The 22,966-nt window shown below is 39.0% G+C and overlaps 1 protein-coding gene across 1 annotated transcript in view; it reads right to left on the bottom strand.

Annotated features, from left to right (window-relative positions):
• NELL2 (neural EGFL like 2) overlaps positions 1–22,966 on the bottom strand; it is a 166,270-nt gene that overhangs the window by 120,187 nt on the left and 23,117 nt on the right. The window contains exons 3-9 of the mRNA XM_034063122.1: positions 22,358–22,508; positions 8,902–9,075; positions 8,703–8,799; positions 4,318–4,390; positions 4,060–4,142; positions 2,975–3,103; positions 1,575–1,677 (exon numbers count right to left, since the gene is read on the bottom strand). Of these exons, the coding sequence (XP_033919013.1) occupies positions 1,575–1,677; positions 2,975–3,103; positions 4,060–4,142; positions 4,318–4,390; positions 8,703–8,799; positions 8,902–9,075; positions 22,358–22,508 (810 nt within the window). The remainder of the gene's footprint in view (positions 1–1,574; positions 1,678–2,974; positions 3,104–4,059; positions 4,143–4,317; positions 4,391–8,702; positions 8,800–8,901; positions 9,076–22,357; positions 22,509–22,966) is intronic.

Raw genomic sequence — 22,966 nt, 5'->3', positions numbered from 1 at the left:
AATTTTTCTGGTAGTTTCTCAAGAGAGTTATACGTGCACATATTAGTTATAAACTGAATTATGCACTGGCATCAAGTTAACAACACTGGAAGCTAAAAGGCTTTTGGTAATATTAAAAATATCAAAAAGGCAGTATCAGAGTAAACTTCAAAGTGGCTGTCCTAGCACTTGCTTTCAATTAATTGAAAGGAGAGTAGCACTGCTGTATGACAAGGTCAGTGTCCATATGCTCATTCACATTTCTTGACCTTTATCAAGACTTCCAATAAAAGTAACTTCATAATAAGTCATACGATGTGAGCATTTCCCCATTAACATCTGGATGGTGAATTCCCAACTCAATTCACAGGCAGTACATTGCAAAAACATACTTCAGAGGATCGGATTTTCAAACTCTGCCAACATGGTCAAAGATCCAAATAGAGGCTTGAACTCCATACATCTCACATCCCTGAAATGCCAATGCCCTGAGCCATCCAATATGCATGGAAATTCTGTGCAGCTGATTAAAAAAAATAAAGTATTTGAATTCTCATTTCCTCTCGGTTAGAATTAATCTACTTGAGTAAGTTAATAAGGTTTCATAAAATGGGATGGTTTGTGTAACTTCTAACACAATTAAATATTAATAAACTCCTGTGGGAGAGAGATCAATGGAGTATAAAACGTCTTCCTGAATTTTATCTTACAACATGTCATTTTAACCAGTTATATATTTCTCTGTACTCTGTAAGAAGTCTTAGACAGCAGTAGAAGAGTGATAAAACCACAGAGAAAAATCTCAGCATTTACAGAATAAAGTGTGTGCATCTCGTGCTCAATTTCAGGAATGGATTCCTCCGTAGCCTAAAATAAATAACCATCACATATGGCACACACATCCATAATCAACCTAAAATATTGTATCTAGTCCATCTAGACAGTGATTAACCTAAAATTTCCCTTCTCTGGCCCTATTTGCAACAAAATCAAAATGATATAAACCCAAAAGGTAACCACCTATCTTAAATGACAATATTAAATTACCTCTTTCCCGTTTCCTTATAATTCTGTCTGACCTTTCGTGAAAGAACATTTCTAGGTGTCTGGTTTTTGGTGCTCTCTTGGGTCTAGTATGAGTTTTCCTTTAATTACAGAAGAATCATAAATCTGAACCTCCATTTCTAGCACTACAACATAAGGTTGAAAGTACATTATTCTTGTGATAGAGGTCTTAGAAACACTGGTAAAAACAAACGCCAGGCAATGGTTCTTGAATTTCAAGCAGTTTGGTCTAAAAGACAGACTATAAAAGCCTGCAGAAAGTTCTTTAATTTATCTTTTCTTCTTAAATATTGATAGGAAATACCTATGATCTAAAAAATAAAAATAAAATTAAATACACTCACCCAAAAAATTAAGACTTTCTGGTTATCAATTTCCAAAAATATTTCAGAGAAGTCAAAGTTCCCCCACTCCTTAGCTCAAATATTTCATTCCCTGACCAGTTCTTCCACTGACATGTTTACAGAAAGGTTTCTTTTCTGTACAGATTTCAAAATATTCACTGAAGGAAGCACCACGGTAAAACTTACATTGACATTCTTTGCAGCACTTGCCATCCACATATGCCAGGGCAAAGTTAAGCGGGCAGTCAGAGAGGGGGCAAATCAAAGCCTCGCACTGCACGGTACCATTCTAGAAGAACAAAAGGTGCACCATTGGTAGTTGCACCATTGGTAGTTATATTTAGAAAGAACAGAAATGTTCTCAAATACAGGAGCTTAAAGTCTATTTTTAAATGCAATGAATTTCTAATACTACCTAAAAATACATTTTAACATGGTTCTTTTAATAACTACAAGAACAGAAACTATACCTTTACAATATCATGCATACAATCTTTTAGACATATATGATGTGTTCTTTGAGATGATAATGATCAAATTTATTTTTTTAGAGGCAAATCTATTTGGAGGTAAAACATTCTGCCAGTCAACAGCAAACTGACAGATCAGTGTGAAATAACAACCTCACAGAACAATACTCAGCCTCCTGATTTTCACATGAGACAATACATGCCTAAAAGGTAGTAATTTCACAGCTGCAACAAAAATCTGAGACAAAAATACCTAATGCATTTAACACTAAATTCAATATCTAAATAGCTATCAGCCAGATTTCATACCATGGACTAAGTCATCTTCTCATCAAACACAAAAAACTGAAAGCAAAATTAATATCCCTATGGAAATATAAAGATCAAAATCATACTGAGCTTAAGGAGAAACATTTAACAAACTACAGATAGCAGCAAATCAATCTAAGGTGCAGTACAGACAACAACAGCCTTTTCACTGATTTCTAATGGCCTTTGGATTAGGCATTTAAGGAGTTCAAGTGAAATTAATGAGTTTTACATAAATGGACAATAACAAAGATTTCATGATCTGGTACCTGAAAGGACATCAGACCATGCTATCACTTCTGCAGTTATGATACCATTGGGAATCTTCCATCCGCCTAACAAATCTTTTTCATTTGTGATATAACAGAGCATGCATATAACCCTGACTTTTTACTTTGTATTACTTACTGAGATGTAACCAAAGGCAACCAAAGAAAATCGGACACAAGGGATCAGTTAAATAATTTGCTAAGAAAAAGGCTACATTTATAGTGACAAAAAGCAGAGAATTCATTATCCAGAGAAACCATTGGCAATTGAGTGCATGGGAATAACATGATAGCTAAATATATTGCATAGCATCTGTGTATGATGACAGGAAATATAGGTGACCTACATATGCTGGCACTGCTGAAACAATAGGAAAACACATTCATTAATACTATTCCTTAGATGTAGAATAGGTTTTCTAGCACTTTTTTGTTACTACCAAGCACACACCTGGAAGTTCTCATTATTTGCCTCAGTAAAACTGCAATCAGAGGAAATACCAGAGTTCCCGACTCTCCACTCAAACTATAGCCATACCATGCAAGTGCAGTTCTTACAGCCATCTGTCCAGGATTCAAATTCTCTGTAAGTCGTGCCTTTCATTGTGCAGGTCCTTTCACAGTAGCACTGATCCAACTTGTTCATCCTCTGCTCAGCTTGAGACAACTGTATTTATAATTTACAAAGAAGTTTTGAGTTTGTAAATGGTTTCCACATTAGCATAAATGTGATCATCAAGCATGTAGATGAAATAATGTACATAGGCAAATGCAGTCAAAGACAATAAAACATGGTAAAATACACTATGATTAAACCATCAGTCATTCAGAGATGGGAATTAAGAAGCAAGACAATTCATTTCGTCTTTCTCTAACATGAGGAACACCATGAAACAAAACAAGTAGGCTTGCTCTACATTAACTACTTGCAGATATTAGATTATACACAAAAGATCTGAATCTGAAGAGAGGCAAAATTGGAGATAAAGCTCAAAACCAACATGTTAGCAATTGTTTCTCCACTTCAACCAAGGCATTTTTAACATTTCTGTATCAAATCAGCCAGGTAACAGCATTCCTGCAGATATCTATAGAACTGACATTTAAAACTAGAATACTTATGTTCACCAGCAGACATTAATGGCTTTTGTGCAATATTCTAGGAAAAATAAAAAGAAAATGCTGCTTTGGATTCTTAATTCTTTGTCTTGTATATATTTTGCCTGAACATGCTTTTGCAGCTCAGGTCTAGAAAAATCTTGGACCAAGAAATCTTGCTGCAATAAGCATTACAAGCACAGCAACCTATTTCATTCTAGATTCATTGACTTATTACTCTAATAAATATATATTGAATATCTAGGAGCCCTTTCCCTGCTCAGGGATTTTGATCCTGTTTCCTATTGAAATACATGATTTTATAAAAATATGAAAACACCAGAAAGCTTTCTGAACTGGGAATTCATACATATAGACACTAGGCACAGGTATATAAATACAAACATAGAAACAAACCATGCAGGGATGTTCCGCACACTCACACACACCTCCCCACATAAGCACAAATAACCTAAAAACCAGAGTCCTCATTTCTCCCATGCTGTGACTCCCAGTAAACATTACCTTAGCTGATGTTTTGGCTAAAATGTCTTGCAGTTCCATAATTTTCTGCACAAGTCCATGGAAGTCATTACAAGTTGGGCATGCTAGAAAAACAAAATATGCATATTAATAAAATACAAACTGTATTCACAGTAGGCTCAATCATGTCAGAGTAGTCAACCAATGCGGTGAAACTCAAGGTTTTAAGAAATCTTGTAGAACAGAAAGTAGGTACAAAGTACACCTTTCATTTTATGGCATAAGGATTAACAGACTTACTGCGATTAAGATCTGGGCATTGAGAAATAAATCCTTGAGGCATGACAAGTAATTGCACATCTTGCATTATGCCCTATGTGTAAGTGAAGAGAAAAAAAAAGAATACATTATTTATACCTGTCAAAATTATGTTTTTTTCATTCACCATGCAAAGCATTAAAGACCACACAGAAAAACTGCCTGATAAAAACAATACTTATACAGCTTCTTGCCTTGATCCAATGCAGTGATAGAAGAATAAACACAAAGTAAAATAGAAATACATACAGACACACTGCACCATTTTTAAAGACATAAGAGTAAATGCCAAGATGTAATTATGTGGCAAGAATTTGGTGGGTTTATTGTTATTTTTAGTTAGCCATTTGAGAAAAACTTGAAAATGACCTTTAAGAGTAATTTGAAAAACAGTTGCAATTTCAGTTACTTTGAAACACTTATAAAATGCAAATCTCTTCCTAAGCTACAACTGTCAAAAAGAAGTGAAGATTAAAGGAACTTGAGTCAGGAAAAACACATTCATGTAAACCCTGTATGGTTTTGTGCTGGTTTTGTCTGGGGTAGAGTTAGTTTTCTTCAAAGTAGCTAGTATGGGGCTATGTTTTTGATTGTGCTGAAAACAGTGTTGATAACACAGGGATGTTTTCCTTCTTGCAGAGCAGTGCTTACACATCCTCAAGGACTTTTCTGCTCCTCATCCCATCAGCAAGCAGGCTGGAGGTGCACAAAGTGTTGGGAGGTGGTGGCATTTGTCTTCCCAATTAATGGTTACTCATGATGGAGCCCTGCTGTCCTGGAGGTGGCTGAACACCTGCCTGACCCTGGGAAGTGGTGAATGAATTCCTTGGTTTGCTTTGCTTTTGTGAGCAGCTTTTGCTTTACCTACTAAACTGTCTTTGTCCCAACCCACAAGTTTTATCACTTTTACCCTCCTGATTCTCTTCCTTCAACCCCCCACAGAGGAGAGTGAGCAAGTAGCTCTGTGATGCTTAGCTGCCTGCTGGGGTTAAACCATGACAGATTTTGATGGTGATCCTTCCATAAAGCATGCAGAATGCTGAGAAACTACATGTCTGCTACACTGCTGCAGAGTTGTATGTTGGCAAGAACTCGGGGGAAGTTTAGCATGAAATTCACCTATGCCTTAACCTATAATTAGTAGACACTTCACTGCTCTCCGAAAGCAAAGGCCAAACAGCAACTTTGAAGTCAGCCATCCTGTCATATCATTCCAGATGTTCCTTTCATCTATGACTTTCTGCATCTCCAAAACTCTTTCTCAGGAAGAAAAGTAAAATAATTACAACATGCTTCTAAAGAGAATGTTTCATGACACTAAGAACACAATGCAAAAGTCCACATTTCATCCACATGCACAGGGCATTCAATACAGATGTTGCAAAAGTTGCAAAGTCAATAAAAACACAACAGAATTTTGACTTCAAGTGAATGACATGGGCTGACTTAGCAAGCTAAGTGACCTACAGAGAAAGTAGGTGTCACTAGAGGGCAACTAAGAGGATACTTGAATACCATGCCTGCCTTTCTCCCTTAACAACACAGCTACAATCTAGGGGGATCAGATGCTTCCCCTTGCTACACAAGGAGCTGCAGTGATTTGCCAATTGTGAAAAAAACAGGCATGCCTGAGACAGGGCTCCATGTCAGGACCTCCCCACAGTATGTGTTCTGCAAGTCAGAAGCAAAGACTTCTTCGAAGAGTGCACCAAAAAGCTCGCTGTATTTATTTATTCTCCCTTCCATCCCCAGCATTATCAAGTTCCAACTCATGTCAATCCAAGTAATGGCACTTTTGTGAAAAAGAGATATGGCAGGGTCCGATCCATTCAAGTTTAAAACACTCTTCACTGAACACAGGGGAGTATTCAAACAATTTAGCTATTAACCACCAGTAAAGTTTCTCCAATTATTTGAGAAGCTTTATTCATCATGTAACAGCTATTTGATTTGAGCTGGGCTCTGCTACTCGCCAAGAATTCAGGATCCTTCTTATTCTCCCAAAGTAACAAAAGGGAGCTGTGACACCAAGCCCACCTGGGCTCCCAAATCAGAACCTCCTGACAATTCATGAGAGGCTTTGCACAGGCTCTTAAAGAACCTAGTATTTCAAATTAACACACCATTGCTGGATGCCAGGTACTGAGAGAAGTTACACAGCACCACAAATCAGATTGGCAGAACTGCTCTCTCAGACTTCAGACCTTAAAGTGAAACAGGTACAAATACATCCCAGTGAATATGCCTACAGCACATTGGTTTAGTACAGTAACATAAGGTTCAAAATCAAATACAGCCAAATAAGATCTTTTTCAGAGCGACTAATGATCTCGACTACTTTGATTCCTCTGGACAATCCATTTAATCTGCTCAAAGCAGCCTGATTCTCAGAAATAGCTAAACACAGGGCCCTCTCAAAATCACACCAGCAGGAGTTGTCCCACAGTGACTGCCTAAAAATACATGCTCTCCAAAACACTAAGAAGCACTGAAAGTCCTCATCTTCTAAAGTGCTGAAACCCCTGTACAATGAAGTCACATTTTCAGATGGAGTTTGACCACTGGCTCTGCATTTTGCCAGAGAAATCACAGCACAGTACATTTTGACTGCATCAATGCTCTTTTAACAGCTGTACATTTCTGTATTTCTGATAAGCTGGTTTATATTTGTAACCAAGACAAAATTCTCCATGCATTTTTGTGTAATTTTATCCTTCTTGAAAGGAAAGAAAAAAGGAAAAACAAAATACTGTCCACTACTGGGGTGTTCCTTTTTCTATAACTAATGAGTTTCTTTGCAGTGACTATGATTTCGCAAAAAAGAAGAATATAATCAAGTCAAAAACCGAGAAAGCACAAGAAAAATAGGAGAATAAAGATTTGAGATTGGTTTAAATAATGCATTAATATTTTCTGATTTTATTGTTGGAGTCAACTGTTTATTTAAGCCAGGAATAAAAGTTTGCAACTTGTTTAGCAGAAATCCTCTTAGTCTTTTGGAGGGAAAGGAAACACATATTGAGTTGATAAACAAAACTAAAGTCATGCTCCAGTTTTCAAATCTGAGCATCCTACTGGGCCTCTGTACAAGGATATATATTAGCATGTAAGTATAGGAAACACTATTTCAATATCCAAAACCTGGTTTTAGTACAAAAGCACAGAACTTGCTGTGAAAGCCATAACCAAAGTGGTTTACATTGGAAAAAAAAAAAGGATTTAACAGGCCATATTTTAAAAAAATGATTGTGTCTGTGATCAACATCATCAATTCTATTTTGCAGTTCAAGTAAAAAGATGCCTGCTGAGAGGAAAATGGGACTGCAGTGTGGAAGGCATCCACAGGGATGCCATCATTTCTTATAGGAGCTCCAGAGAAGACAGGCCAAATGACAGACAGTGGCTATGACCAATGTGTGCTACCTAATGGACTCAGAGGAATCAAAATTTACACTCCAGTTCAACACAGCATTCACTTTCTCAATCTTGCTATACACCAGGTGCTTGCTATATATACATCTCTAAAGCAGAAGCAGTAAGCAAAACACATGTACAAATATTCTTCCTGAGGGAAAAAACATTTTCATCATTGATGTTAGTCATCTCATTCATTTCTGAGCAGAGAAGATACTGTGATGAGATCTAAATCCTACAGAGGAAATTAAATTGGACTTCCCTAGACTGTAGTGTTCTGTGACACACACAAAAAGAAGCATTTATCTATGAAACAGACAATAATCTGACCATTTATTTCCTGGAATTCTGTTGCACTCAGTCATTTATCTTTCCCTGTCTTCGGCTGCAGTTGGCTATGTCACTTTGTGACACTGAGCCCTATGCATCTGGCTCTGCAACTTTATTTATTGATGGAAACACAGCTCACTGCATCAGATAAGCTGCTACACAACACACCATAACACTAAAAACTGTATTATGATTACAGAAGCACAAACTAGTTGAGACTGGGAGGCACCCCAAGATCATCTACATCTTCAACTCCCTGCTCAAGCAGGATCAACCACAGCAGGTTGCTCGGGACTCTGTCCAAATGGCTTTTGAATATTTCCATAGTAGTCCTACTTCAACCAGCCCCACAGCAGAACTGTTTTCTTAAGTTCATATGGAATCTCAGGTGTTTCAGGTTTTGCCCATTGCTCCTTGGCCTGTAAATGGGCACCACTGAGTCTTGATCCCTTACCTTCATTCCACACACACTTTCAGGTATTTAAACATACTGATGAGATCCCTCCTGAGCCCTCTCTTCTCTAGGCTGAACAATCCCAGCTCTCTCAGCTGCTCCTTATATGAGATATGCTCCTATCTCTTCATCATTTTCAAGTTCGCTCTTCCTTTCAGGGAATGCATACCTTAAAATAACCATGTGCATTATTCCTTTGTCCCAGCCAAAAGGTTGTACCCAAAGGTAAGTCCATGAAGGGCTTCTCCACAACTCTTTCATAAATTCTGAAAAGGAAGGAAAAATATAGTCCCAAGTTGGTATAATTTAATTTGCTCAGAGCTAGAATGTTTCAAATGTGAAAACTTCTTATAAAACATTTGACTTACTTATTGCAGTCCACATGCAAAATCAAGTGAGAGGCACTGATTGCTAAGGAAAGCCTGTGCCATTTATCGTCTGCCAAAATGTATGGGAACACTTCTGTGTGGGAGCGATGACTGCCTGAACGATAATGCAACCTGATTTCATTTCGATGACCGCTGCTTTCCAGCTCCAGGTACCTGTACCATAAATGCATCACCAGGTCATGAACCATTCATATCAGCACACCAACATTTTACATAAGACAACTTTTCATTATCATGTAGGAACTATTTAGAAAAGGGAGAAAGACAAGTGAGGAGATACAAAGATGAAAGTAGACACTTTTCAGAAATGCACTGCATGCTTCTCAGCAACACGTAATAGCAGGTTCCAACTTTCATGTAAGTACACAAGATTCCAAGCTAAGTATTTTTTTCCTCTACCAACACCATTCTCCATAACAAGATTTGATTGGAAATATAATTACCCTATTATGAATAATTGCCTCATATCCTGAAGCACAGTGAGGGTCCTCTGTAGACAAGAATGCACAAAAGTTTTGCTATAGGGACATCATTAGCCATTACCAACCAAGGAAGTAAGCAAGAACTGAGACTGAACACTGCTTTGTTTGGGTTTGGATGTACTGTTAACATCTCCTTTCATTTTTGCAATGAAACTTCTCCAAAGAAACACAAAATCAAGAAGAGCTAATTCTTCAACAGAACTTCTATATGTATATTTATTTGTTTTGTTAAATAAGTATCTGTATTTGTAGGGTATATGTGTACATACACACATATGTATACATATGCATATATAGGTATATATGAGGTAAAAAAAAAAAACAGCATTGCAGCTGTACCATACACCAGGTTTGCAGATCACAAAAACAAGCTTAGCTGGTGGAATTCCAGCAGACCCATTTAAAAAGCACCCCATAACCAAAGTTGGTACTTAGTCTCGCAGGCCTGTCTCTTGCATATCTGACCTCTTCTGGCAACAAGCTTGACAAACCAAACCATGTTCCTTCCAATTACTAAGTTTCTTATTTTAAAGTTCCCCCTTAAAAAGCTTTTAAAACAAGAAAGAAAAACAGAAATTGAGATTTTCTGATAATCATATGGAACCTACAGCTAAAGTACAAGGAAATAACATTGTATGTGGGGAGATGCACAGCTGGGAGAATGGACAACTCATTTTCGTCTTTTTTTGCTGCTACATCTAAAATCAGGCATGACGGGTTTGTACTCTGAGTGCACATGTGTTGTAGGGTGAGGTCAGTAACTTTAACACTATCTACATTAAAGACACGACAATGATTGCCATTTTTAAGGGTGAAGATGAGACTGAATCAAACCATCTTGCACAATCATCATCCCTAGGATGACGTTGGGCTCACTACACCCTCCTTCCTTCAAGGTGTTTCACAGTGGAACGTACCTCACGAGCATCAAACCAACTATCCTTTTGCAAAGCTGACAAAGGGCAATTTCTTCTTTGTCCCCAGTATTAACAAAGCGTTTAACTAGAGTCAGCAATAAATTTTATAACCTGAGATAATTTACCTCATCATGGCCTAAAAATAATTTCTGCATTGGCAAGAAATGTAAACGAATTGAAAACCTGGCTGGAAAAAAAAACCTGGGCGATACTGGCAAGACATCAGTCAGCTTAATAACCTCCTTCATAACTCAAGCTTCAAGGATAAAAATAAGGTCACCCTCAACCTAAAAGAGAAAGGGAACATTATGGAATTGGGCTCCTCCAGCAACTTTTAAGTGTCTCCAACCAGTTGCAAATACAATTTTGAAGAAGAAAGGCAGTGGATATGCTGAAACATTGTCTCTTGGTAACTACTATAAACTCCAGCAGTAGACACACAGTCAGTACAGAAAATTTAAAACCGAACACTCATGTTGCCCCTTGTGCAGGTAAGACAATGAAAACTCTGAGAATGAAACATAGATTTCCCAATGAAAAGAGGACATTGCTGTAAAAAAATGATGAATTAAGAACTGCTGAGAGGGATGGTGACATTCGGTGAGGCTGCAATAAGCAAGGAAACCTTCCCACATGAAGCTAGGCAAAAACTGTGGACACCTGGAGCGTTGTTTTAACTTTAACACACTGTTTCAAGATACACAGAAAAACTCTTTTGCTCTTTCATTTGGTAAACTAGCAAATGCATTTACCTTCCAAAGCTTGAGATGATTGTTAGAGAAAACACATATCAAAACAAAAAATAGTAGCCATTAGGAGGAGTAGGAGAATAATTCATGTTTTACTGATAATCTGTAGAGACAGCAGCTAAATGCAAGTAGAAAAGTGTAACAGATGCCACAATAGCGCCTGCAGCTTGAACTAACGCCATGACACAAACACAGGGAAGGGAAAATGAGATCTTGACACTTCATTTTTTACAAAATATTGTGCTTCCTCTTCCACTTTTCTAAATTTGTTCAACTGCCCAAACCTAAACAGCTCTGCCTCAGTCTTGTGAGTTCCAGAAGATGGCACAAGCCTCAGCAGTGACAAACAGACACAGCTAGAAAAGCAAAGTCTGCCTGCAGCGAGGCTTCGTGTGCCATCTGTGAGGCTGTAACACTTGGGTATATGCTTTCCAAAGGTCTGGAAGAGCTTTTGAGAAAGTAAGCTAAGCATGAACAAACATACCTGGATTTCTAAAACTCATTTACAGTGACAAAAATACACACTCAGGATTACTAATCTTTTGAGAGAAAAAGAGGGTGATCTTGGCTTCTAAAGGAAACAGTAACTGCACGGTATTGCAGTCTTCTCCTAAACAAGAAATCTCATTACTGAAAAGTTTCAGGGGGACCTCATCAGCTGAATCAGTAGTTTCTTATCCACACCAGCCCAGCCCACCCACTGCAGGGAGAGCAGCAGCCAAAGTTGTCCCATTATTAATGCCACTGCTGGTTCTCCCAACACTCTCTCTAAGGTGCTCTTTCAGGCTGCAAAAGGCAAACAGCTCTTGGAGTGAAAGATAAAAGTAAACACACTACAACAGGAGAACCTGCTTCCCCCCTTACCACGATCTCTGTGGTTGCTTAATCAATACAAACCTACTTGATTTTAACCCCCCAAAAACCACACAAATACTTTGGGTCAAACAGATTTAACTTCACAGGGAGATGATATGTGCTTAGGTTTACTATGTGTGACATACAGACAAGAAAATACCAACCTGAATAAAAGGGGTTGTTACTCTCTGTAGATCACTTTGTGCATGCAGTCATTGCAAAGGTAAAAGGCAAGGCCAGCGTAAGATCAGATGCTCTGCTTGGAAATCAGCAAGCCAGAAACTCCTTATGTACTGACTTAAGTCTGACCCTATCTTCCTAAGATGAAATTTGTTTCAAATGCCCCAGAGGAATCAGAGACAGAAAGCAGAGATGTTTTCTCTGCTGCCAGCACTCTGGTAACTGCTGGATAAGAGCTGAGAGTCAGCAGGTCAGGATGTACAGTAAAAAGCTGGAGAATTAGGAGTTGAAACACCAGGTGGTCCTAGTGTACCTAGTACAGGTATTAGAGAAGAGCGAGGTATGGCCCTTCCAGCTAACAGCCACATATCAGCCAGTGCTGGTAACCACAAGCCTTTGATGTCTCACTCGTTCATTTGGCATCCCTGCTCACACACCAAACCCACACTGCAGCTGCCCACTCTGACTCCAGGCAACTAATAATTTCAACTTCAATGTACAGCATGTAGACAAATATTTTAGAAGCTATAGGCAAGATATCATGTCTGCTGCTTATGAACTTCTTACAGGGTTGTCTTTAAACTTCTACTACTCACATTTATAGGTGTAGTGTTAAGAGAGTTCTTCATCACTTAGATCTACACTAAGAAAAGAAAAACCAATAAAATTAAAGAGGAGTATAGGAGTATGTACTGAAGAAAAAAAATAAAACCCTTATATCCATTACTTATAAAAATCGTTATCTGAAGATTTTTAATACCAAAGTCCTGGCTTTTTTCATTAGGTGTAATTACATAAAACATCAAAAGAGATCCTACTCAGTAGACCCTATTTATTGCAAACTATGGCTACAATAGCATTAAGCAGTTCTGCTGGATGTAGATTATGAAGATGTAAAAGCAATTCATGCAACACAGCCACCACATTACCACATTCAGTAATGTGTTACTTGCTATTTTCCATGGTACAATGTCTGGGCTGTCAGCATGAGCCATATTTTTTGTGTTTAAAAGTAACACTTTAAGTGCTCTGAAACATTAACTTGGAATTTTTACTGCTTGGTACATTCCCTAGAACAATACAACACCAAAAAATTCCCCAGTGGATTTTAAATGCCAAGTAGCAACTGCACTATACCTGTGAAAACCTAATCCCCACCTCTCATTTACATTACTGCTTGGCCTTCACTGGCTTTGCCCTTTTCCCTGACTATCTAGAGCTCTACCTAGGCAACAGACGACTGGCAGTTTTGCCAGAGAGTGATAAATAATGGTCTTTACTGTTCAGCATAAATTAGTAGCAACTACTGCAAATGCACAGTGGTCAGGAAAGCCACCAATTCAGTCTCTGTCCCTTTCTTTCACGGAGTAGTTTTAGAGGCAGAATTTTCTGACATCCGTTATTTTTGCTCAAAAACGTTCATTCATTAAAACAAAACCTGTTGATAGAAACAAACATTCTTGCAGCAAGGCTTGTGGGGTCCAGGATGAAATGCTTGTTAAAATGAGAGACAGAGAGCAAACTTAAGGCATGTTGAAAGACTCTCAAATACTCTTTAATCCTGCAGTTTTTACTTATGTGAAAGCAGAAGCTGCAAGTGAAGACAGGTCAAAATCAGAAGAGGGTATTTCCCATATCAAACCAGAGCGCACAAACAATGGGACAGGAGAAACAGTCTCCCAAGTGAACTTGATGAGGCTTTTCCATTACACAAAATTAATCCATCCAAAAGATTAAGCTAGGTACAAGAACAACCTAAATTCAGCAAGTTGAGATCAAGTCCTATGGCTGTTCTAATAAATAAAGCCAGCAAGGTCTACTGCCTGGCCTTGAAGACAACTATTAACTGTAGTGCACCACTACAACTCAAACCCACATGGGTGCTCCCTCCCGCTTTTTCCCTGAAATTGATGTTTTTTTCCATGCCACCTGTTGGAAACAGTCCCTGGCCAATGCTGCTCCACAAACCGTGCCTTGACATCATCTGCAAAGGTGCTAAAAGCATGCCAAGGAAGGCGCAAACAATTATGCAGAATAGACAACAGCAGGCCAGTGCTGCAGTCTGGGCACTGTTTGGTTTACTGGCTTAGCCCCTGCCAGGCACTGCCAACAAAGCTTTTTACTGCACTGAGTGAGGAGGGGAAGACAGAGTGGCGCTGCTCAGGACACTTGTCTCAGATGGAAAAGAATCAAGTTCAAGTCCCTCTCCAAATCAGGCACAGCAGAGATTAACACTGCAATGAAAAAGCCTCTGAAGCATCTCAGGCATAGAGCTACTGAGCTCTTCTTCCACCACAAAAGAGGTCAACCACTTCAGCTCTGCTCCAGAGCAACACTGCTCATTGTACTGAATAGCTATGGAGGACAAGTGGGGAGGAGGAAGGTGTGTTCTGATAAGCACAGGAGACAGAGCCCATGATGGGACATGCATAGAGGAACACCCTCCATGTTGGAATGTTCATGGGAGAGAAAAGCCAGGCAATAGGTGACTGGAAGGGCAGAGACACACCATCCACACGCATTCACCCACACAAAACTGCACAGTATTGCAGCTTCTCTCCAGCGAGAAAGAAGCCACAGCACAACATAGGTCTGTCACTAGTCCCAATTCAATCTACAGGATCCAGGCTCACAAGAACATTTTCTAAGAAGTTCTTGACCAAATAATAGAATCATAGAATAGTTAGGGTTGGAAAGGACCTTAAGATCATCTAGTTCCAACCCCTGCCATGGGCAGGGACACCTCACACTAAACCATGTCACCCAAGGCTCTATCCAACCTGGTCTTGAACACTGCCAGGGATGGAGCATTCACAACCTCCCTGGGCAACCCATTCCAGTACCTCACCACCCTCACAGTAAAGAATTTCTTCCTTATATCCAGTCTAAACCTCTGCTGTTTAAGTTTCAACCCGTTACCCCTTGTCCTATCACTACAGTCCCTAATGAATAGTCCCTCACCAGCATCCCTGTAGGCCCCCTTCAGATACTGGAAGGCTGCTATGAGGTCTCCATGCAGCCTTCTCCAGGCTGGATTAGTCGGTGAATACGTGATCTTAAGGTCCTTTCCAACCCTAACTATTCTATGATTCTATGACAGTTACACTCAAAGAGTTGTGAACAACAGCTCAATGTCCAAGTGAAGACCAGTGACAAGTGATGTTCCTCAGGGAACTGGTACTGGAACCACCACTGTTCAACATCTTTGTCAGCAATATAGCAAGTTTGCCAATGACACCAACCTGTGTGGTGTGGCCAAAACACTGCAGGGAAAGGATGGCATCCAGAAGGACACTGACACGGTTGAGAAGTGGGCCAATGCCAACCTCATGAAGTTCAACAAGGCCAAGTGCCAGGTCCTACAGGTGAGTCAAGGCAAAACAGGATGAGCAGACAATGGATTGAGAGCAGCCTTTAGGAGAAGGACTTGGGGGTGTTGGTTGTTGTGTGCACTGCCAACCATATCCTGGGCTGCATCAAAAGGAGCATGACCAGCAGGCCACGGGAGGTGATTCTCCCCCTCTACTCCAGTGAGACCCCACCTCAGTACCGTGTACAGCTCTGGGGTCCCCAACATAAAAAGGACATGGACCTATTGGAGTGAGTTCAGAAGAGGGCCACAAACATGATCTGAGGGGTGAAGCAGCTCTCCTGTGAAGACAGGCTGAGAGAAGACAGGCTGACAGAGCTGGAGGTTTCCAGCCTGGAAAAGAGAAGGCTCCAGTGAGACCTTGGAGCAGGCTTCCAGTACCTAAAAGGCACCTACAAGAAAGCTGGGGAGAGACTTTTTAGAAAGGCTTGTAGAGGCAGAACAGGGGGGAATGGCTTTAAACTGACAGAAGGTGGATTTAGATTAGATATAAGGATGATGTTTAAAGACACTCAAACAGGTTGCCCAGAGAAGCTGTGGCTGCCTCATTCCTGGAAGTGTTCAAAGCCAGGCTGGATGGGGCTTTGAGCAACCTGGTCTAGTGGAAGGTGTCCTTCCCATGACAGGGGGATTGGAACAAGATGATCTTTAAGGTCCCTTCCAACTCAAATAATTCTGTGATTCCCAACATTATTAAAACTTTAAACTGAGTATAACATTTCCATTCAACCACACACTCAAGGATAGAAGTTAATCTCCTGAACCAACAGAAACAAGCAAGCTTTCTCTTTTAGGGTTAGAGGAAAGAGCCCAGCCAATCTGTCAGTATCTACATAGAGAATCCTTTGTCCCATGGAATGAATCTTCTCACACACTAAAAAAGCAGTGAAAAAAGAAAATACTATTTTTTTTTCTTTTTTTGACACCTTTGATGAAAAACACAAACTGCATCAAAAGAAAAGAGGGCTGATAGGAAAAGAGTTTTAAATCGCTAGAAGAAGTCAGCTCAAAAGGAACTTGATAGTTATGAACAAATTTAAGAGGGTTCATAACTATGGTCAGACCAGTAAGAAACAACAACTAAGGTATACTACCAAAAAACCCCAAAATACAGAGTCACAACCCTCCACTCTTCCATCAAAGAGCAGCAGAGTGGTTTAAAAAGCAGAAATATGCTACTACTACTTTTGGCAGAGGGAACACCCATGTATACCTTTAACTTCTGAAAATTAATCCCATGTTATTCTTGCCTAACCTCTGCTCTGCAAGTTGTTGATGGGAGAATTCCCTCAAACCCAACATAGCTCGACAGTATTGGCTTAAGTGGTAAATATTGGATGTTATTCTCAGTGTAATGCTTTTGCAACAGATTTTGTGATGCCTGAGAGAACACTTCACACTAGCTCAGAAATACAGACACTAATACATCAAAAGTTGTTCCACCTCTATCTTAATGTAATGGTCAAGTGACAGAACAAACACCTCTGGCAACTTATCTCCTTGTACACCTAAGTTAGTAAGAAAGAACTAGTTCCAGATAATTTCCTCCTAGATACTGAAAGAGGTCTGAAACTATTGTTCAGTGCAGTCCATTTGACAGCAGACAACCACAAGACACCAACAACTGTGAAAGAAAGTGCTAAGTAAGGTAGAAACTGAGTAAATTAGTAGAGATACACAATTAAGTGTAGGGAATGTCTGTCCATAATATTCTATTGATTTCAGTATTCTGTTTCGAGATATAAAGAGCATTAACTGAAAGAAAAAAATTGGTTAAACTGCAATCCAGTGATTTCATCCTTTAAGAGCCCTAATAGACAGGATCTCAAGAGATATGAATATAACATTAGTTACATAAAGCCATCTAACCACAAAGGGAGGAAAAGCTTTATTACATCTCTCCGCTGTTGCCAGTTAAATGAAAATATACAATGGAATAGTGAGACCTAACATATATTACAGCCCCCTCGCAGATTAAAATCATCTCTCTGCTGATTCTTCCATCAAAAAAAATAAAAGGGAGACAAATTCAGAAGTGAAATGAAGAGGATGATACAGCTTAAACTGAAGGCTGAGAGCAAACACACAGCAATCAGCATTTAACAATGCTTCCACGTGACTTAAGGCAGCATTCAAAATACCTTGTAATTATAAAGAACAATATATTTTAGGCAGGGCACTCTACGTGGTCAAGGTGATACTGTCAAGCTAAGAAAACATTTGTAGCTTCTGCCTTTCAGACATGTTCCATACATAAATCTGCCTAGAAAGATGAAGAAACTCATCTGATGGATCATTGATGTGCAATATGGATTCCCTGACACCACAAGAGTTTTCTTGAAAGTATCACCTCCAAAGTATACTGAAAACTACCACTGCCTGAACATCTTGGTGGCTTTAGTCAGTGGCAAGAAAGCTATCTCTGAAGAAGAATATGAATAAAGTAGAAAGAGAGAATAGCAGGTATCATTTTAGATTCATTCACTTTAAGATTCAAAGCCAGGCTGGACAGAGCCTTGGGTTACATGGTTTAGTGTGAGGTGTCCCTGCCCATGGCAGGGGGTTGGAACTGGATGATCTTAAGGTCCTTTCCAACTCTAACTATTCTATGATTCTAAGATCATTTTTAATAGATTTGATTATATTGAATACTAGAGAAAAACATAGTCATCTTAAAAGGGGAAGACACCTTTGACACTCAACTAGGAAAAGGGAAAAAAAAAAAACATTCAGTAGAGTAGAAAAAGATTACTATGTCTGCAGAAAATCCTTTCAGGGACTACTTTTTGTGGTGACAGCAACAGCTCAGCCTTAGCAAATGCCCAAGCCTCAGACTTACATGAACTTCTGCATCTCTCTGATAGCCTGGGGACAGTATTCACTATATGACATTAGAGGGGAAACTTTGGGAGAGCAGTCCTGTCAACTTCTAAGACTCAAAGCCTTAAGTAGTTGCATGACCATATCTCAGTAGAAGTATTCAATTTTTACATTCCTCACAAGGGAGCCAGCAAAAAAAGAACAAAACACACACAGAGAACAAAAAAAGCCCACAGAACTAGACAACACAGACTGAATCAGTAAACTCTGAATCATCTAAACTATTTTAAGTATACAGTTTTAAAGAGGACTATAGAACTTTAAAAGTGCCTGCAATTTAGGAAATGTCCTCAGTTGCTGTAAATTAGTGCATTTGCACCATAGATCCATTCAAAGACAGGATGAGTTTTTACTCCAATTTATTTTCAAAAACACATATTTCCCAAGCCAGTGAATAAATGAACACACCTTTTTCCACTTTTAAACAAACATTTTGGTTTTCTTGTACCCTACAGACTTTTATCCCAGAGCCATTAATTGTTATGAAACCTCTGTAAAATAAAACACAAGTGAAAAGTCACTTGTGTGATAACTGATTATATCCTTCAGTTACGACCACCTTCAGCCTTCCTTAGCACCATAGAATCATAGAATAGTTAGGGTTGGAAAGGACCTTAAGATCATCTAGTTCCAACCCCCCTGCCATGGGAAGGGACACCTCACACTAAACCATATCACTCAAGGCTTCCATACCACTCTTTGCTTCAGAAAAGTCTAGTACTGACTTCTATAAGTTAAAGACTACAGCCAGGTGTAATTCCATCCCATAACACAGCAGCTAATACTAGTAGCATGACTTTTTGACATCAGAGGAGCTATGCAAGGCTAAAGCTGATGCAAAAGAATGGAGTCAGGCCTGACATTGCTCTTTCCCCTACCAACTATGATGACTGCTGTGACAGGGAGGTGTTTAGGAAATAAAGGACTGTTACAGGCAAGTCCTCTGTCAGAAGTGGGCATGGTCAAAAAGATGGAAATCCAGTACTGAAGAAGCAGTTATGTAATATAAGGCATTCTAGTGCTTATTTTTAACTACATTCTCTTGTCTTTATTGTCATTCATCATAAAAGAAAATTAAAGACACAGGAGATACTACAGAAGACTCAGAAATGCTAGACTAATTCCAGTATTACCCACACCTAAGTCAGCCCTCATTTTAACACCATTAAACTGATCAAACACTACTGTAGCACACAGACATCCTTCTGTATATCCTGGCAGAGAACAGACCAGAATGTGCTCATTAAAAGCTTAAAGGCACATCTAATTTAATAGCCACAAGTTCTTTCTGGCCTTACTTTTGTTGAGACTGATTTTACACCTCCTGAAGATAATGAAGATTTTTTTTCCTGACTGTAAAGGGATCAGATTAGGTCTAACATTTTAAAAACAAATTCTTCAAGTTTCTTTTTAAATAGGTTACATAATATTCCCCCAAAGAAAGCAATGAAATATTCGCAAGTAGATTGTTCTTTAGCTGCCTCACCCAAAGCTGACCTAATGAGCTGCCCAAATCACCTGGAATGTTTTTATTCTTCCTCCTTTTTGATTACCCAAAGGCTTACAAGGAGATCCCTAAAACAACCATAGAGCATACATCCCTATAGAAAAATTGTAAACACTAGGCATTACTTAAGAGGACACAGTAAGATAAAGAGGTCACATTGGCTAAAGTGGTGGTAGGAGGGTTTTTTCCCAGCAAGATATGAACTGGGTAATAGCTTAATTTTTCATACCTCTAACATTATAATATTAAAGTACAAAGGGTTGCCATGGTTAAAGGAAAAGGGGCCTCAAAAACACTCATCAATGCCACAGTTATACATTCACAGCTAAAATACCTATACACATAATGGAGACCACCTGATTTCAGCTATAAACCCTGACAAATGTTTTCCCTTGCAGTTAAACAGTTCAAATTCCAATATGCAGATAAACAAATACGATAAAAATGTAACAATAAAACCTCGATTATTTAAGGTATAAAAGAAATTTCTTGAAAAAGTATCAAAGTTATCAATATATTGTTAAAAAATCTATCACCCACCCCTAAGAATATAAAATATAAAATAATAGGATTTTCAGAGTCCTTTTTGTCACCCTTTTACAGCCATATTATATATGGGCATAGATATATGACATGGACAGACCAGATCCAAATTATATAAGCAGCATTATGTTCGTTTGGCCACTTGACCTGGACAACAGGCATTGTTCTAGCCTTTTCTTTGCTGCTGCTGGATAGAATCAATTTAATGCATTCTTGTTCATGTAAGACCCATACTGGGTCTACTTGCCCAGCTTTACTCACATCAAGAATTACTTTCCCAAACAACATCTCAAATTCTTCTGCAACCCTACAATGAAAGTTCATTATTTCCTGTAATTTTATCACTCTTCATCATCAAGTGGCAAGTGTCTTCTCCCCGCTCACCACCCTCCAACTTCTAGTTTACTGAGTTTTGCCCCGTTACACACTAGACATTTTCTTGATCTTCTATAGCATGTCTCTTTCTAGATTCCATTCTGGGGGCCAGGAAAGGTTTTCTAGCAAACATTGTCTCCCTTCAAAAGCCTATGGTTATTCTCTTCTCCAGAGTCTGAGAGTTTCACATTGGTGATCTATTTGCCCACCTCTGTAGCTATTTTGGCACATGAAGGTTTCATCTCTAATTTTGGTATTTTAAATATAGTTGCTCTAGCAAAACTAATCTATGTTCATCCTTCAAATGCAGGAATAGGCTTTGTCAGGGCACAGCTGGCTCTGCAGACCTACCCTCTCATTTGAGACAGAATAAACTTTAACATAGGGTATACACAGGGTGATACAGTCTGATTTTGAAACTTAATCACAGCTGCTCAAAGACACAACTTTGTCTCTTGCAAATTGCTCACTTCTGTAGATGAGAATTAGGTAACAGTTAACAGAGAACTCCCATGGTGGTTCTATGGTATAACATCTGTAAACACCATCCAACAGGCATTCAAAAACCCCCTTGCAACACTTAAAGATGTTTTTACAAAGTGGGCATATAATGATCCTTGGGAATGTTTCCCCTTTTCTTCTTTTTGTCTGTTTTGTGTTGTTTGCTTTTTTAAATAGGTAAATTGCAGAAGATGGGGCCTCTAGGAAGCAGGAAAAAAAAGTAGAATTGGAACATCTTCCAGCACAAAATAATCACCATGATGCTGCTAATGACAACTTGTACAGTGATGTGAAAAACAGCCATTTTGCTTTGCTTGAACATCTGTCTTCACCTTTTGTTTCTTTTTTGCTGTTTTGTATTGAGACCATCATCAAGAATTACTGGGCTGTACACAGGAAAATAAAAAGGACTATGAACCTCAAGCAGAGGTCATCTGTTGCTCATGCTAATGCCTGCTTAGAAAGTGCACATTTGAAAGCACTTTTTTATTCTGTCACAGAATCATAGGGCAGTTATCTTTAATAGCTGTTACTCAGACAGATACATAAAGAATATCTTATTTCTCTAGCAGTCGTTATCCTATCAAAGGGATAATCCTCAAATGCTCCACGTTATTCACTTTAGCTTTTGACAACATTTTGAATAAAGTGCTCTGCCATTCATGGGAGGTGTAAGCCCAGAAATTTAGAATTTTTTGCCTTCTTTTAAACCGCTTGCAGTGTTAAATACCAACTGGTGAAGAGGTGGATGTACTGGGCCAGGCTCTGTGAATCAGCATAGCTGTATTAATATGACAGTTTTATACCAGCTAAGCATCTGGTCCTTATGCTTCTGAATGACAAGAGAGAACTGGCTTTTCATGCCCTCAGTTGCAAGAGACATTTAAAGAGAACAGCTGTTCCACTCTCCCTTCACTGATTTGGACTTGTGAATTTTTATGAATCTGCACAATATGCCTACTATAAATATTTTCAAATGACCTATTACACAACAATTTTGCTCTAATTTATGCTTAATTTTTGCCTGTGTTAATATACATACTTCCATTAACTAGCATACAGGTAGCATTACTTACCTGTGATCTAAATGATGAATAGAGAGAATAACTCCTGAATTCAAATGGGCTTGTTTTAAGGTCACCAGGATTGTGAATTCATATTTATTTCTTAACTTCTGAAAAAAGACTTCAGCTGTTTCTGGAGATGCCTTCACACTTCTTGAAGTATCTGGGGGGGAAAAACAAAAGAACCAGAAAAAACACTCATATAAAATCTTGCTTTACTTTACATCCCCAGCTCAGAGAGCTTACAGAATAACAAGCTGCTTCTGAGGAGCACAACTGAACATACAGGACAAACCAGGGACCAAGGTATTTTAAGCACCAGCTTGTACAATCAATGGGATCCATTTCAATGAAAGAGAACACATTTTCTAGGACACCTAGAAAATTCTATGCTGGGTATGTGTCGTGGTTTAAACCAAGTCCCCCAACTCCTGGAGAGTTAGGAAGGAAAATCCAAAGAATGTAGCCCTCACGGATTGAGATAAGAACGGTTTAATAGCTAAGGCATAACACAATGATAATGATACAGCCAATAACAAGTGAAAAGAATACAACAGCCCACCAGCCACCGACCCATAACTCACTCCACCCTGCCTGGCCGAGCACCGCTGCTCCCTCCTC

Source organism: Melopsittacus undulatus, chromosome 5 (genome assembly GCF_012275295.1).
Source record: "Melopsittacus undulatus isolate bMelUnd1 chromosome 5, bMelUnd1.mat.Z, whole genome shotgun sequence".
Lineage (NCBI taxonomy): Eukaryota > Metazoa > Chordata > Aves > Psittaciformes > Psittaculidae > Melopsittacus > Melopsittacus undulatus.
This window is presented reverse-complemented; position numbering and strand designations above follow the sequence as displayed.